The 13384-nt window shown below is 42.8% G+C and overlaps 2 protein-coding genes across 2 annotated transcripts; both read left to right on the top strand.

The window, feature by feature from the left end:
• The first annotated feature begins 8801 nt into the window (after positions 1-8801).
• LOC110463084 (cell wall protein DAN4-like) lies at positions 8802-10822 on the top strand. Its single transcript, XM_021517425.1, has 2 exons — positions 8802-9652; positions 10324-10822. Exons 1-2 carry the CDS (start codon positions 8802-8804, stop codon positions 10820-10822), a joined length of 1350 nt encoding a protein of 449 aa, XP_021373100.1.
• Positions 10823-11609: 787 nt separating this feature from the next.
• LOC110463083 lies at positions 11610-13175 on the top strand. The gene has a single exon (XM_021517424.1). The coding sequence runs from the start codon at positions 11610-11612 to the stop codon at positions 13173-13175; it is 1566 nt and encodes a 521-aa protein (XP_021373099.1).
• The last annotated feature ends 209 nt before the right edge of the window (positions 13176-13384 follow it).

Raw genomic sequence — 13384 nt, 5'->3', positions numbered from 1 at the left:
TTTAAAAAAGTGTCCAAAAGAACCAGATAACCAGCTGTCTATAGTTTGATAGAGGCCATCTCATCATGTACAGTCTGTCATGACCAGACAGTTCAGTAAAGAAGAATTCTCTTGAGCATGTCAGTTGTCTCCCCTTTCCCTATTACACAGGTAAATTTATTCTAGAAACTCTGAAAAGAAACACATTTAAAATCACTGACATCTATGTAACACCTTTAATCGGTAAAATATTCTTTGTAAAACATGTTGTTGTGGAAAATCAAAATGTCTGTCTATGAAGACACCTTTGTATAACATCCATTGTCTGTGAGAACTACCTTTGTTTAAAAAACACCTGTCTATAAAGGTCACCTTTGTATAACATCTATTGTCTGAGAACTACCTTTGTTTATAAAACACCTGTCTATAAAGGTCACCTTTGTATAACATCTATTGTCTGAGAACTACCTCTGTTTATAAAACAACTGTCTATAAAGGTCACCTTTGTATAACATCTATTATCTGTGAGAACTACCTTTGTTTATAAAACACCTGTCTTTAAAGGTCACCTTTGTATAACAATCATTGTCTGTAAGGACTACCTCTGTTTATAAAACACCAGTCTATAAAGGTCACCTTTGTATAACATCCATTGTCTGTGAGAACTACCATTGTTTATAAAACAAATGTCTATAAAGGTCACCTTTGTATAACATTCATTGTCTGTGAGGACTATCTGTTTATAAAACACCTGTCTATAAAGGTCACCTTTGTATAACATCTATTGCTGTGAGAACTACCTTTGTTTATAAAACACCTGTCTATAAAGGTCACCTTTGTAAAACATCTATTGTCTGAGAACTACCTCTGTTTATAAAACAACTGTCTATAAATGTCACCTTTGTATAACATCTATTGTCTGTGTGAACTACCTGTTTATAAAACACCTGTCTATATAGGTCACCTTTGTATAACATACATTGTCTGTGAGGAATACCTGTGTTTATAAAACACCTTTCTATAATTAAAATGTCACCTTTGTATAACATCCATTGTCTGATAAGTACCTCTGTTTATAAAACACCTGTCTATAAAAGTCATCTTTGTATAACAATCATTGTCTGTAAGGACTACCTCTGTTTATAAAACACCGGTCTATAAAGGTCACCTTTGTATAACATCCATTGTCTATGAGAACTACCTTTGTTTATAAAACACATGTCTATAAAGGTCACCTTTGTATAACATTCATTGTCTGTGAGGACTATCTGTTTATAAAACACCTGTCTATAAAGGTCACCTTTGTATAACATCTATTGCTGTGAGAACTACCTCTGTTTATAAAACAACTGTCTATAAAGGTCACCTTTGTATAACATCTATTGTCTGTGTGAACTACCTGTTTATAAAACACCTGTCTATATAGGTCACCTTTGTATAACATACATTGTCTATGAGGAATACATGTGTTTATAAAACACCTTTCTATAATTAAAATGTCACCTATGTATAACATCCATTGTCTGATAATTAAGTACCTCTGTTTATAAAACACCTGTCTATAAAAGTCATCTTTGTATAACATCTATTGTCTGTGAGAACTACCTCTGTTTATAAAACAACTGTCTATAAAGGTCATCTTTGTATAACATCTTTTGTCAGACAATCTATGAGAACTACCTCTGTTTATAAAACAACTGTCTATAAAGGTCATCTTTGTATAACATCTATTGTCTGTGAGGACTACCTCTGTTTATAAAACACCTGTCTATAAAGGTCACCTTTGTATAACAGTCATTGTCTGTGAGGACTACCTTTGTTTATAAAACACCTGTCTATAAAGGTCATCTTTGTATAACATCTCTTGACTGAGAATTATCTCTCCTATTTGTTGGACACATTAGACTTATTTTACTGATTACCTCCCTTCGGCCAGCTTACAGGTGACTGGTATTTTAACCGTAAAGAATAGTGGTCGTGTAGGTTTGAGGGTATAGGGACAGAAGAATAATATGAATTTGAGTATGGGTAAAAGAGGGTAAAAAAATACATAAATGTCTATTAAGGGCAAATACAGTCATTGGGATTTTAGCAATTAAGACAAAATTAATCGTCACGTGATAGACAAATTAGTGGGGAATGGGAGTTGTGTTGAAGGTACCCAGCACAACATTGGCGAGAATCATTGGATTAAGTTTGCTATGTGCTCATGAAAGTTGGGGATACGGGTTATGCTGAGTAGTGTATCAATAATGAATCATTAGCTATGCCTTGTTTGCAGAGGGACATTCCTTGTTTGTTACTCGAAGGAGGGACCGCGGTGGCCAAGTGTTTAATGCGTCTGACATTCTGCTACCACTAGCCCTCCACCACTGGGTCGCGGGTTCGAGACCTACGTGGGGCAGTCGTCAGGTACTGGCCGTTAGTCGGTGGTTTTTCTCCTGGAACTCCGGCTTTCCTCCACCATCAAAACCTGGCACGTCCTTAAATGACCATAGCTGTTAAAAGGACGTAAAATACAAACAAACCAAACCGTCACTCAAATGACAAACAACGCTCTGTTGACACAAAGGGACACTACCGTGGGTAACTCTGGAATAACGGCCCTCCGTCGACACAGAGGGACACTAACAGCGGTGATTCTGGACCAACAGCCCTCTGTTGACACAAAGGGGCACTACCGGGGGTAACTCTGGAACAACGGCCCTCCGTCGACACAGAGGGACACTAACAGCGGTGATTCTGGACCAACAACCCTCTGTTGACACAAAGGGGCACTACCGGGGGGTAACTCGATCTGGAACAACGGCCCTCTATCGACACAGAACGGCCCTCCGTCGATGTAGAGGGTCACTACCAGTGATAATTCTGGACCAACACGCCTTTGTTGACACAGATGTACACTAACGGCGGTAATTCTGGACCAAACGACCCTGTCGACACTAAAGGGACCTATAAAGTCACAACAACATCACGCACGTTGCACACATGTAGATTACGCCAACTCCTTGGAGCGAACGGTGTTAATGTTGACGCACTGGCTGACTTGCTATAGGACATTTGGGTAATGAGATAGTGATACACGGTAACATTGATCGTTCGTCTTTTGAGAGAGTTCCTTGTGATATGTCTTATACTCCACCAGAACAACACACTGATATAGACATGTGCGTGCGAGTTGGTTTGTAAAAAGGATTAAGTGTATGAGATAGGAAATTATGGTCTCACCGGAATAAGTTTGATGAATGAAATGTTTTATTGGGAAAACTATTATCACAAATGTGTTTGTCTAAACCATCTGACTTTTTAACCATATGAATATGATTAAATTCGCTGATGACCCAACGCTCCTTTCCTTGTCTGGACCCATTTCTGTTGTATAATCTTAACACGAACGCCTCTTCAGTGTGGAACTGTCCTCCTGGATATGTTTGTAACATTTGTCTCTTTCCTATTATTGTCCCTAAATGAGATTTGGCTCTTTATGCATACGTGAACTTAATACATATATATCTGTCTAATTGCTACACTGGCCCATTGTTACAGTTGTCGTTTCGTTCCGATCTACAGTATTTACACATGTCATCTGTTTATTTCTAACTTTGTTTCTTTGCTACATTTGTCTAATTGTTACTATATTTGACATTTTCTACATTTCTATTTAGCTAGACATATATTCTAAATATGTGTTTGCTCTATTTGGGTACTTAAGGCATTTTTTGTAATTTGTCTTTCTCTAAACGTGTCTCTTTAATATATTTGTCTTTCGCTCAATTTCATCATCGAAAAGCAAGGGTTCTGCTCTCGATATACGTGTTTTATGGGCGGATTGTTCGAGTGGTTAACACTACGGCCTTCCACGCAGGCGGTCGGGGTTCGATCCCAAAAATCGTCGTACCGCATGGCAGATTCAGAGAAAGCGTTGTTCTACACAGATGGAGTATAAACTGGTCTGGGGTGGATGTTGCGGTATCTGACTGTGCTGTAAATTTCAAGTGAGGTGGCACTATAAATGATACCGTTGGAAGCACGGTCCAACTACAAACAGAACACAGTACATCTCCAGCACACACGCAGGCATACACACATATGGAGATATTATCCAGGTGGCATAAGATTATGAGTTAGCGCCTGATGAGGCAGCCCTGCGAATTCCTCAAAATGTATTGATTAATGTATATGCTAATTGTATTGAGTGTATGCATTGTATATCTATGTATTGTAAAGCGCTTTAGAGTAGCTTATTCGAGCTAGATAGGGCGCTATATCAAATGTTGTATTCTTATTCCTATTTTGTGTATTGAAGACATGTAGAGCGGAACCCATTGTCATTGTCTGATATCTTTGTTTCTTTGCTACGTTTCCTTTTTTGTAACATTCGAATCTTTGTTACATTCGAATCTTTTTTATATTCGAATCTTTGTAACATTCGAATCTTTGTTACATTCGAATCTTTTTTACATTCGAATCTTTGTAACATTCGAATCTTTGTTACATTCGAATATTTTTTACATTCGAATCTTTGTTACATTCGAATCTTTGTAACATTCGAATCTTTGTAACATTCGAATCTTTGTTACATTCGAATCGTTGTTACATTCGAATCTTCGTAACATTCGAATCTTTGTTACATTCGAATCTTTGTAACATTCGAATCTTTATTACATTCGAATCTTTATTCGAATCTTTATTACATTCGAATCTTTGTTACATTCGAATCTTTGTTACATTCGAATCTTTGTTACATTCGGATCGTTGTTTGTTACATTTGTTCGTTTGTTTCAGTTACTACTCTGCTTTATTTGTTTCTTCTCTACATTTAATCTGTCTTTTTGCTACATTTTGTCTTTTTGCTGAATTTCTTTCTTTGTTGCCTTCGTCTCTTTGTTACATTTGTTTCTTGCTACAGTAAATTCTTTGCTACATTATCACTGTCACTTTTATCTTTTTGCTACATTTTTGTCTTTGCTATAATTATCTCTTTGAATGAAGCATGAAACAAAAAGTATTCCACGGAACAAACTAAAAAACAATTTAATAACGACGAAACCATAATAGCATAAAAGACTGGGAATTGGTGTAAGATGATTGGAGGTCGTTGGCGGACGAGGTGTTGACAGTCCAGCCACCTACACACCCGGTATGTACAGTTCCCTGCTACTGGCTACTGTCCGATCTTCATATATAATATGTACTGCTAATGTAACGTAACTCCCTAGGGTTTTAGCCGTTATATCTTCTCCCTAATAACCGACTGTCGGTGGGGATGTAACTTGGCAGTTCTCTTCCTCGGCCAGAGGTTATCATGATAAAATGTTCAATATATACTTGCAGCTAGTCTCAGGAGCACAGCCAATTTCTAATCACGCCAGCCTTGGTCAAATTTATCCTGCATAAAAAAACCGGAACATTATATCCTAAACGAACCAGGTGACTACGTGGTAGCTTATCATGAGTTTGATCATTTGAAAATAATCTGTTTTTTTAATGTTTGATATTTGAAACAGAACTAATTATTCAAGGTTTGGTAATGTCCGGTCAATATAGTTACTTGCTTGTTTAACGTGAGTTGATGGACATCCCACCAATGTCAGCATGATATTTACAGTAGATGAAAACAATGGTCTTGTGGTACAGCAACATGTTTACTCTGGGGGGCTTTCTACATCGAAAATCTAAAATTCAAATATGTGCCTCATTGCTTTGTATTTAATATAAACTTTATTTCATTCCAAATTGAGTTGCATTACATCACATAACATACAAAGTACAGAGGACGTTTGCTGTACCTTAGTCCCCGGCGTTTGCTGTAACCTTAGTCCCCGAAGTTTGCTGTAACCTTAGTCCCCGACGTTTACTGTAATCTTAGTCCCCGACGTTTGTTGTAACCTTAGTACCGACGTTTGCTGTACCTTAGTCTCCGACGTTTGCTGTAACCTTATTCCCCGACGTTTGTTGTAAACTAAGTCACCGACGTTTGCTGTAACCTTTGTCCCCGACGTTTGCTGTACCTTAGTCCCCACCGTTTGTTGTAAACTAAGTCCCCGACGTTTGCTGTAACCTTAGTCCCCGACGTTTGCTGTACCTTAGTCCCCGACGTTTGTTGTAAACTTAGTCCCCGACGTTTGTTGTAACATTAGTCCCTAAAGTTTGCTGTACCTTAGTCCCCGACGTTTTCTGTAACCTTAGTTCCCGACGTTTGTTGTAAACTTAGTCCCCGACGTTTGCTGTAACCTTATTCCCCGACGTTAGCTGTACCTTAGTCCCCACCGTTTGTTGTAAACTTAGTCCCCGACGTTTGCTGTAAACTTAGTCTCCGACGTTTGATGTAACCTTAGTCCCCGACGTTTGCTGTAACCTTAGTCCCCGACGTTTACTGTAAACTTAGTCCCCGACGTTTGTTGTAACCATAGTACCGACGTTTGCTGTACCTTAGTCTCCGACGTTTGCTGTAACCTTATTCCTCAACGTTTGCTGTAACCTAAGTCCCCGACGTTTGCTGTAATGTTAGTCCCCGAAGTTTGCGGTAACTTTAGTCCCCGACGTTTACTGTAATGTTAGTCCCCGAAATTGGCTGTACCTTTGTCCCCGACGTTTGCTGTACCTTAGTCCCCAACGTTTGCTGTAACCTAAGTTCCCGACGTTTGCTGTACCTTAGTCCCCGACGTTTGCTGTACCTTAGTCCCCGACGTTTGCTGTACCTTAGTCCCCGATGTTTGCTGTAACATTAATCCCCGACGTTTGCTGTAACATTAGTATCCGACGTTTGCTGTAACATTAGTCCCCGACGTTTGCTGTAATCTTAGTCCCGACGTTTGCTGTAACATTAGTCCCTAAAGGTTGCTGTAACCTTAGTCCCCCCACGTTGGCTGTAATCGTAGTACCCGACGTTTGCTGTTACCTTAGTCCCCGACGTTTGCTGTCATCTTAGTCCCCGACGTTGGCTGTAATCTTGACGGCCACAGTTATTTATTTTAAGTACTGGTACGGTTCACAATATACATATAAACTCTTCACTACTAATTTGAAATTAACCAGTGATCCTCTTGTTTTTAAAATCATGTAATTAAGGGATTTTACGCTTTAGTTTCAACAGCAGGTTGGACAAATTTTGATTTCCACCTTATGGATCCCTTACATCACCGACGAGTCTTAGGCGGACTCCCAGCTGTAAGTAGTTCACGTTTGACGTACTGTATCCATTACCAACTGGTATAGGTGCACCAACATTTGTGTGCAATGCGTTCACCTATCTGGTTATTGTTCCACATATGACAAGATGGTTAACTGTGCTGATTTACTCTCGATCCACAAGGATGGCCGCAATGCTGGAATGTATTCTGAGCATGCTTTACCTGAAATACTAGCTAAGGAACAAATGATCATTTGAAGCCAAAAGTTGTTAACCTGTAAATTTATATTTGATTCGATAGGCGTCTTTCCCTTTAAGCTGTATTATTTATCTGTTTCTTAACATTTTAGGGATGGATTTTCATTCTCTTAATCTTTATTACCAATGAGTCATCAATTGAAGAAGTATTATAGGAAAATATTTACTTTGTTTGGTTTTCTTTATCAGTAAACTTAATTTCTTAAGATACTTTCAAAACATCATATTTCTAATGACCGTTTCAAGTTGTTATACATGCAAAAGCCAGGACTAGGTAAACACGACAACAGTCTTACACCACGAACAGGACAGACTATACCAGTCCTACGACGCGACACCAACACAGACTGTACCAGTCCTACGACATGGCACCAACACAGACTGTACCAGTCCTACGATACAACACCAACACAGGCTGTACCAGTCCTACGACATGACCCCAACACAGACTGTACCAGTCCTACGACAGGACACCAACACAGACTGTACCAGTCCTACTACATTACACCAACAAAGACTGTACCAGTCCTACGACACGACACCAACACAAACTGTACCAGTCCTACGATACAACACCAACACAGACTGTATCAGTCCTACGACATGACCCCAACACAGACTGTACCAGTCCTACGACATGGCACCAACACAGACTGTACCAGTCCTACGATACAACACCAACACTGACTGTACCAGTCCTACGACATGACACCAATACAGACTGTACCAGTCCTACGACGCAACACCAACACCGACTGTACCAGTCCTACGACACGACACCAATACAGACTGTACGAGTCCTACGACATGACACCAACACAGACTGGAACAGTCCTACGACACGACACCAACACAGACTATACCAGTCCGACGACATGACACCAACACAGTCTGTACCAGTCCTACGATACAACACCAACACAGATTGTACCAGTCCTACGACACGACACCAACACCGACTGTACCAGTCCTACGACACGAGACCAAGACAGACTATACCAGTCCTACGACACGACACCAACACAAAATGTACCAGACCTACGACGCGACACCAACACAGATTGTACCAGTCCTACGACACGACACCAACACAAACTGTACCAGTCCTACGATACAACACCAACACAGACTGTATCAGTCCTACGACATGACCCCAACACAGACTGTACCAGTCCTACGACATGGCACCAACACAGACTGTACCAGTCCTACGATACAACACCAACACAGACTGTACCAGTGCTACGACATGACACCAACACAGACTGTACTAGTCCTACTACATGACACCAACACAGACTGCCAACACCGACTGTACCAGTCCTACGACACGACACCACCACAGACTGTACCAGTCCTACTACATTACACCAACACAAACTGTACCAGTCCTACGACATGACACCAATACAGACTGTACCAGTCCTACGACATGACCCCAACACAGACTGTACCAGTCCTACGACACGACCCCAACACAGACTATACTAGTCCTACGACATGCCACCAACACAGACTGTACCAGTCCTACGACATGGCACCAACACAGACTGTACCAGTCCTACGACATGCCACCAACACAGACTGTACCAGTCCTACGACATGCCACCAACACAGACTATACCAGTCCGACGACACGACACCAACACAGACTGTACCAGTCCTACGACACGACACTACCACAAACTGTACCAGTCCTACTACATTACACCAACACAGCACCAACACAGACTATACCAGTCCGACGACACAGACTGTACCAGTCCTACTACATGACACCAACACAGACTATACCAGTCCTACGACATGCCACCAACACAGACTGTACCAGTCCTACGACACAACACCAACACCGACTGAACCAGTCCTACGACACGACACCAACACAGACTATACCAGTCCTACGACACGACACTACCACAAACTGTACCAGTCCTACTACATTACACCAACACAAACTGTACCAGTCCTACGACATGACACCAACACAGACTATACCAGTCCTACGACACGACACCAACAAAGACAGAACAAGTCTTACGACACGACCCCAACAAAGACTGTACCAGTCTTACGACACGACATCAACACAGACTATACCAGTACACAGACTGTACCAGTCCTACGACGCGCCACCAACACAGACTGTACCAGTCCTACGACGCGACGCCAACACAGACTGTACCAGTCCTACCACATGACACCAACACAGACTGTATCAGTCCTACGACACGACACCAACAAAGACTGTACCAGTCTTACGACACGACAACAAGACAGATCGTACTAGCCTTATAACACGACAACAAGACAGACTGTACCAGCCTTATAACACGACAATAAGACAGACTGTACTAGTCTCACTACACGACACCAAGACAGACCGTACTAGCCTTATAACACGACAATAAGACAGACTGTACCAGTGTTACAAAGTCCTACGACACAACACTAACACCGACTGTACCAGTCCTACTACATGCCACCAACACAGACTGTACCAGTCTTACGACACGACAATAAGACAGACTGTACTAGTCTCACTACACGACAACAAGACAGATCGTACTAGCCTTATAACACGACAACAAGACAGACTGTACCAGCCTTATAACACGACAATAAGATAGACTGTACTAGCCTTATAACACGACAATAAGATAGACTGTACTAGCCTTATAACACGACAACAAGACAGACTGTACCAGCCTTATAACACGACAATAAGACAGACTGTACTAGTCTCACTACACGACAACAAGACAGATCGTACTAGCCTTATAACACGACAATAAGACAGACTGTACTAGTCTCACTACACGACAACAAGACAGACCGTACTAGCCTTATAACACGACAACAAGACAGACTGTACCAGTCTTACAACACTAAGTCCTACGACGCGACACCAACACAGACTGTAGTAACAGTCCTACGACACGACTCCAACACAGACTGTACAAGTATTACGACACAACACCAACACCGACTGAACCAGTCCTACGACACGACACCATCAAAGACAGAAAAAGTCTTACGACACGACACCAACAAAGACAGAACAAGTCTTACGACCCGACCCCAACAAAGACTGTACCAGTCTTACGACACGACATCAACCCAGACTATACCAGTCGTACGACACGACACCAACACAGACCGAACCAGTACTACGACACGACACCAACCCAGACTGTACCAGTCCTACTACACAACACCAACACCGACTGTACTAGTCCTACGACACGACACCAACAGAGACTATACCAGTCCTCCGAGACGACACTACCACAAACTGTACCAGTCCTACGACGCGACGCCAACACAGACTGTACCAGTCCTACGACGCAACACCAACACAGACTTTACCAGTCCTACGCCATGACACCAACCCAGACTGTACAAGTATTACGACTCGACACCAACCCAGACTGCACCAGTCCTACAACATGACACAAACTCAGACTGTAACAGTCCTACGACACGACACCAACACAGACTGTACAAGTATTACGACACAACACCAACACCGACTGTACCAGTCCTACGACACGACACCAACACAGACTGTACAAGTCCTACGACACGACACCAACACAACCTGTACCAGTCCTACGACACGACACCAACACATACTGTACCAGTCCTACGACACGACACCAATACAGACTATACCAGTCCTACGACACGACACCAACACAGTCTGTACCAGTCTTACGACGCGACACCAATACAGACTATCCCAGTCCTACGACACGACACCAACACAAACTGTACCAGTCCTACGACACGACACAAACACAGACTGTACCAGTCTTACGACACGACAACAAAACAGACTGTACTAGCCTTATAACACGACAACAAGACAGACCGTGCTAGCCTTATAACACGACAATAAGACAGACTGTACCAGTGTTACAACACGACAACAAGACAGACCGTACTAGCCTTATAACACGACAATAAGACAGACTGTACCAGTCTTACAACACGACACCAACACAGACTGTACCAGTCTTACGACACGACAACAAAACAGACTGTACTAGCCTTATAACACGACAACAAGACAGACCGTGCTAGCCTTATAACACGACAATAAGACAGACTGTACCAGTCTTACCAGTCTTACGACGCGACACCAATACAGACTATCCCAGTCCTACGAAACGACACCAACACAGACTGTACAAGTATTACGACACGACACCAACACAGACTGCACCAGTCCTACAACATGACACAAACCCAGACTGTAACAGTCCTACGACACGACCCCAACACAGACTGTACAAGTATTACGACACAACACAAACACAGACTGTACCAGTCCTACGACATGACCCCAACACAGACTATACCAGTCCTACGACACGACACCAATACAGACTATACCAGTCCTACGACACGACACCAATACAGACTATACCAGTCCTACGACACGACACCAACCCGGACTGCACCAGTCCTACAACATGACACAAACCCAGACTGTAACAGTCCTACGACACGACACCAACACAGACTGTACCAGTCTTACGACGCGACACCAATACAGACTATACCAGTCCTACGACACGACACCAACACAGACTGTACCAGTCCTACGACACGACACCAACACAACCTGTACCAGTCCTACGACACGACAACAACACAGACTGTACCAGACCTAGGAAACGACACCAACATAGACTGTAGGTGTCGTGTCGTAGGACTGTACCAGTCCTACGACACGACACCAACACAGACTGTACCAGACCTACGAAACGACACCAACATAGACTGTACCAGTCCTACGACACGACACCAATACAGACTGTACCAGTCCTACGACACGACACCAACACAGAATGTACAAGTTTACATCACGACACCAACACAGACTGTACCAGTCCTACGTCACGACACCAACACAGACTGTACCAGTCTTACGACACGACATCAACACAGACTATACCAGTCGTACGACACGACACCAACACAGACTGTACCAGTCCTACGACGCAACACCAACACAGACTTTACCAGTCCTACGACACGACACCAACACAGACTGTACCAGTCTTACGACACGACACCAACACAGACTGTACCAGTCCTACGACGCAACACCAACACAGACTGTACCAGTCCTACGACACGACACCAACAAAGACAGAACAAGTCTTACGACGCAACACGAACACAGACTTTACCAGTCCTACGACACGACACCAACACAAACTGTACCAGTCCTACGACACGACACCAACAAAGACTTTACCAGTCCTACGACACGACACCAACACATACTGTACCAGTCTTACGACACGACACCAACACAGACTGTACCAGTCCTACGACACGACACCAACAAAGACAGAACAAGTCTTACGACACGACACCAACAAAGACTGTACCAGTCTTACGACACGACATCAACACAGACTATACCAGTCGTACGACACGACACCATCACAGACTGTACCAGTCTTACGACATGACAACAAGACAGACTGTACTAGCCCTACGACACGACAACGAGACAGACTGTACCAGTCTTACGACACGACACCAACACAGACTGTACCAGTCTTACGACATGACAACAAGACAGACTGTACTAGCCCTACGACACGACAACAAGACAGACTGTACCAGTCTTACGACACGACACCAACCCAGACTGTACCAGTCCTACGACACGACACCAACAAAGACAGAACAGGTCTTACGACAAGACACCAACAAAGACTGCACCAGTCTTACGATACGACACCAACACAGTCTGTACCAGTCCTACAACACGACACCAACATAGACTGTACCAGTCTTACGACATGACAACAAGACAGACTGTACTTGCCTTACGACACGACAATAAGACAGACTGTACCAGTCTTACGACACGACAATAAGACAGACTGTACCAGTCTTACAACACGACAACAAGACAGACTGTACTAGCCTTACGACACGTTAACAAGACAGACTGTACAAGTCTTACAACACGACTTTAAGACAGACCGT

The sequence above is a fragment of the Mizuhopecten yessoensis genome, unplaced genomic scaffold (genome assembly GCF_002113885.1).
Source record: "Mizuhopecten yessoensis strain PY_sf001 unplaced genomic scaffold, ASM211388v2 scaffold10867, whole genome shotgun sequence".
Lineage (NCBI taxonomy): Eukaryota > Metazoa > Mollusca > Bivalvia > Pectinida > Pectinidae > Mizuhopecten > Mizuhopecten yessoensis.
The sequence above is the reverse complement of the archived record's forward strand: the minus strand, read 5'-3'. Positions and strand labels throughout refer to the sequence as shown.

What these genes read in the sequence shown, in the direction of transcription:
- LOC110463084 (XM_021517425.1), top strand. Translation starts at nt 8,802, where the DNA reads ATGACCCCAACACAGACTGTACCAGTCCTACGACACGACCCCAACACA. An exon ending in ACACGACAACAAGACAGATC is followed by an intron (nt 9,653 to 10,323) that starts GTACTAGCCTTA and finishes ACTCCAACACAG; the next exon opens with ACTGTACAAGTATTACGACA.
- LOC110463083 (XM_021517424.1), top strand. Translation starts at nt 11,610, where the DNA reads ATGACACAAACCCAGACTGTAACAGTCCTACGACACGACCCCAACACA.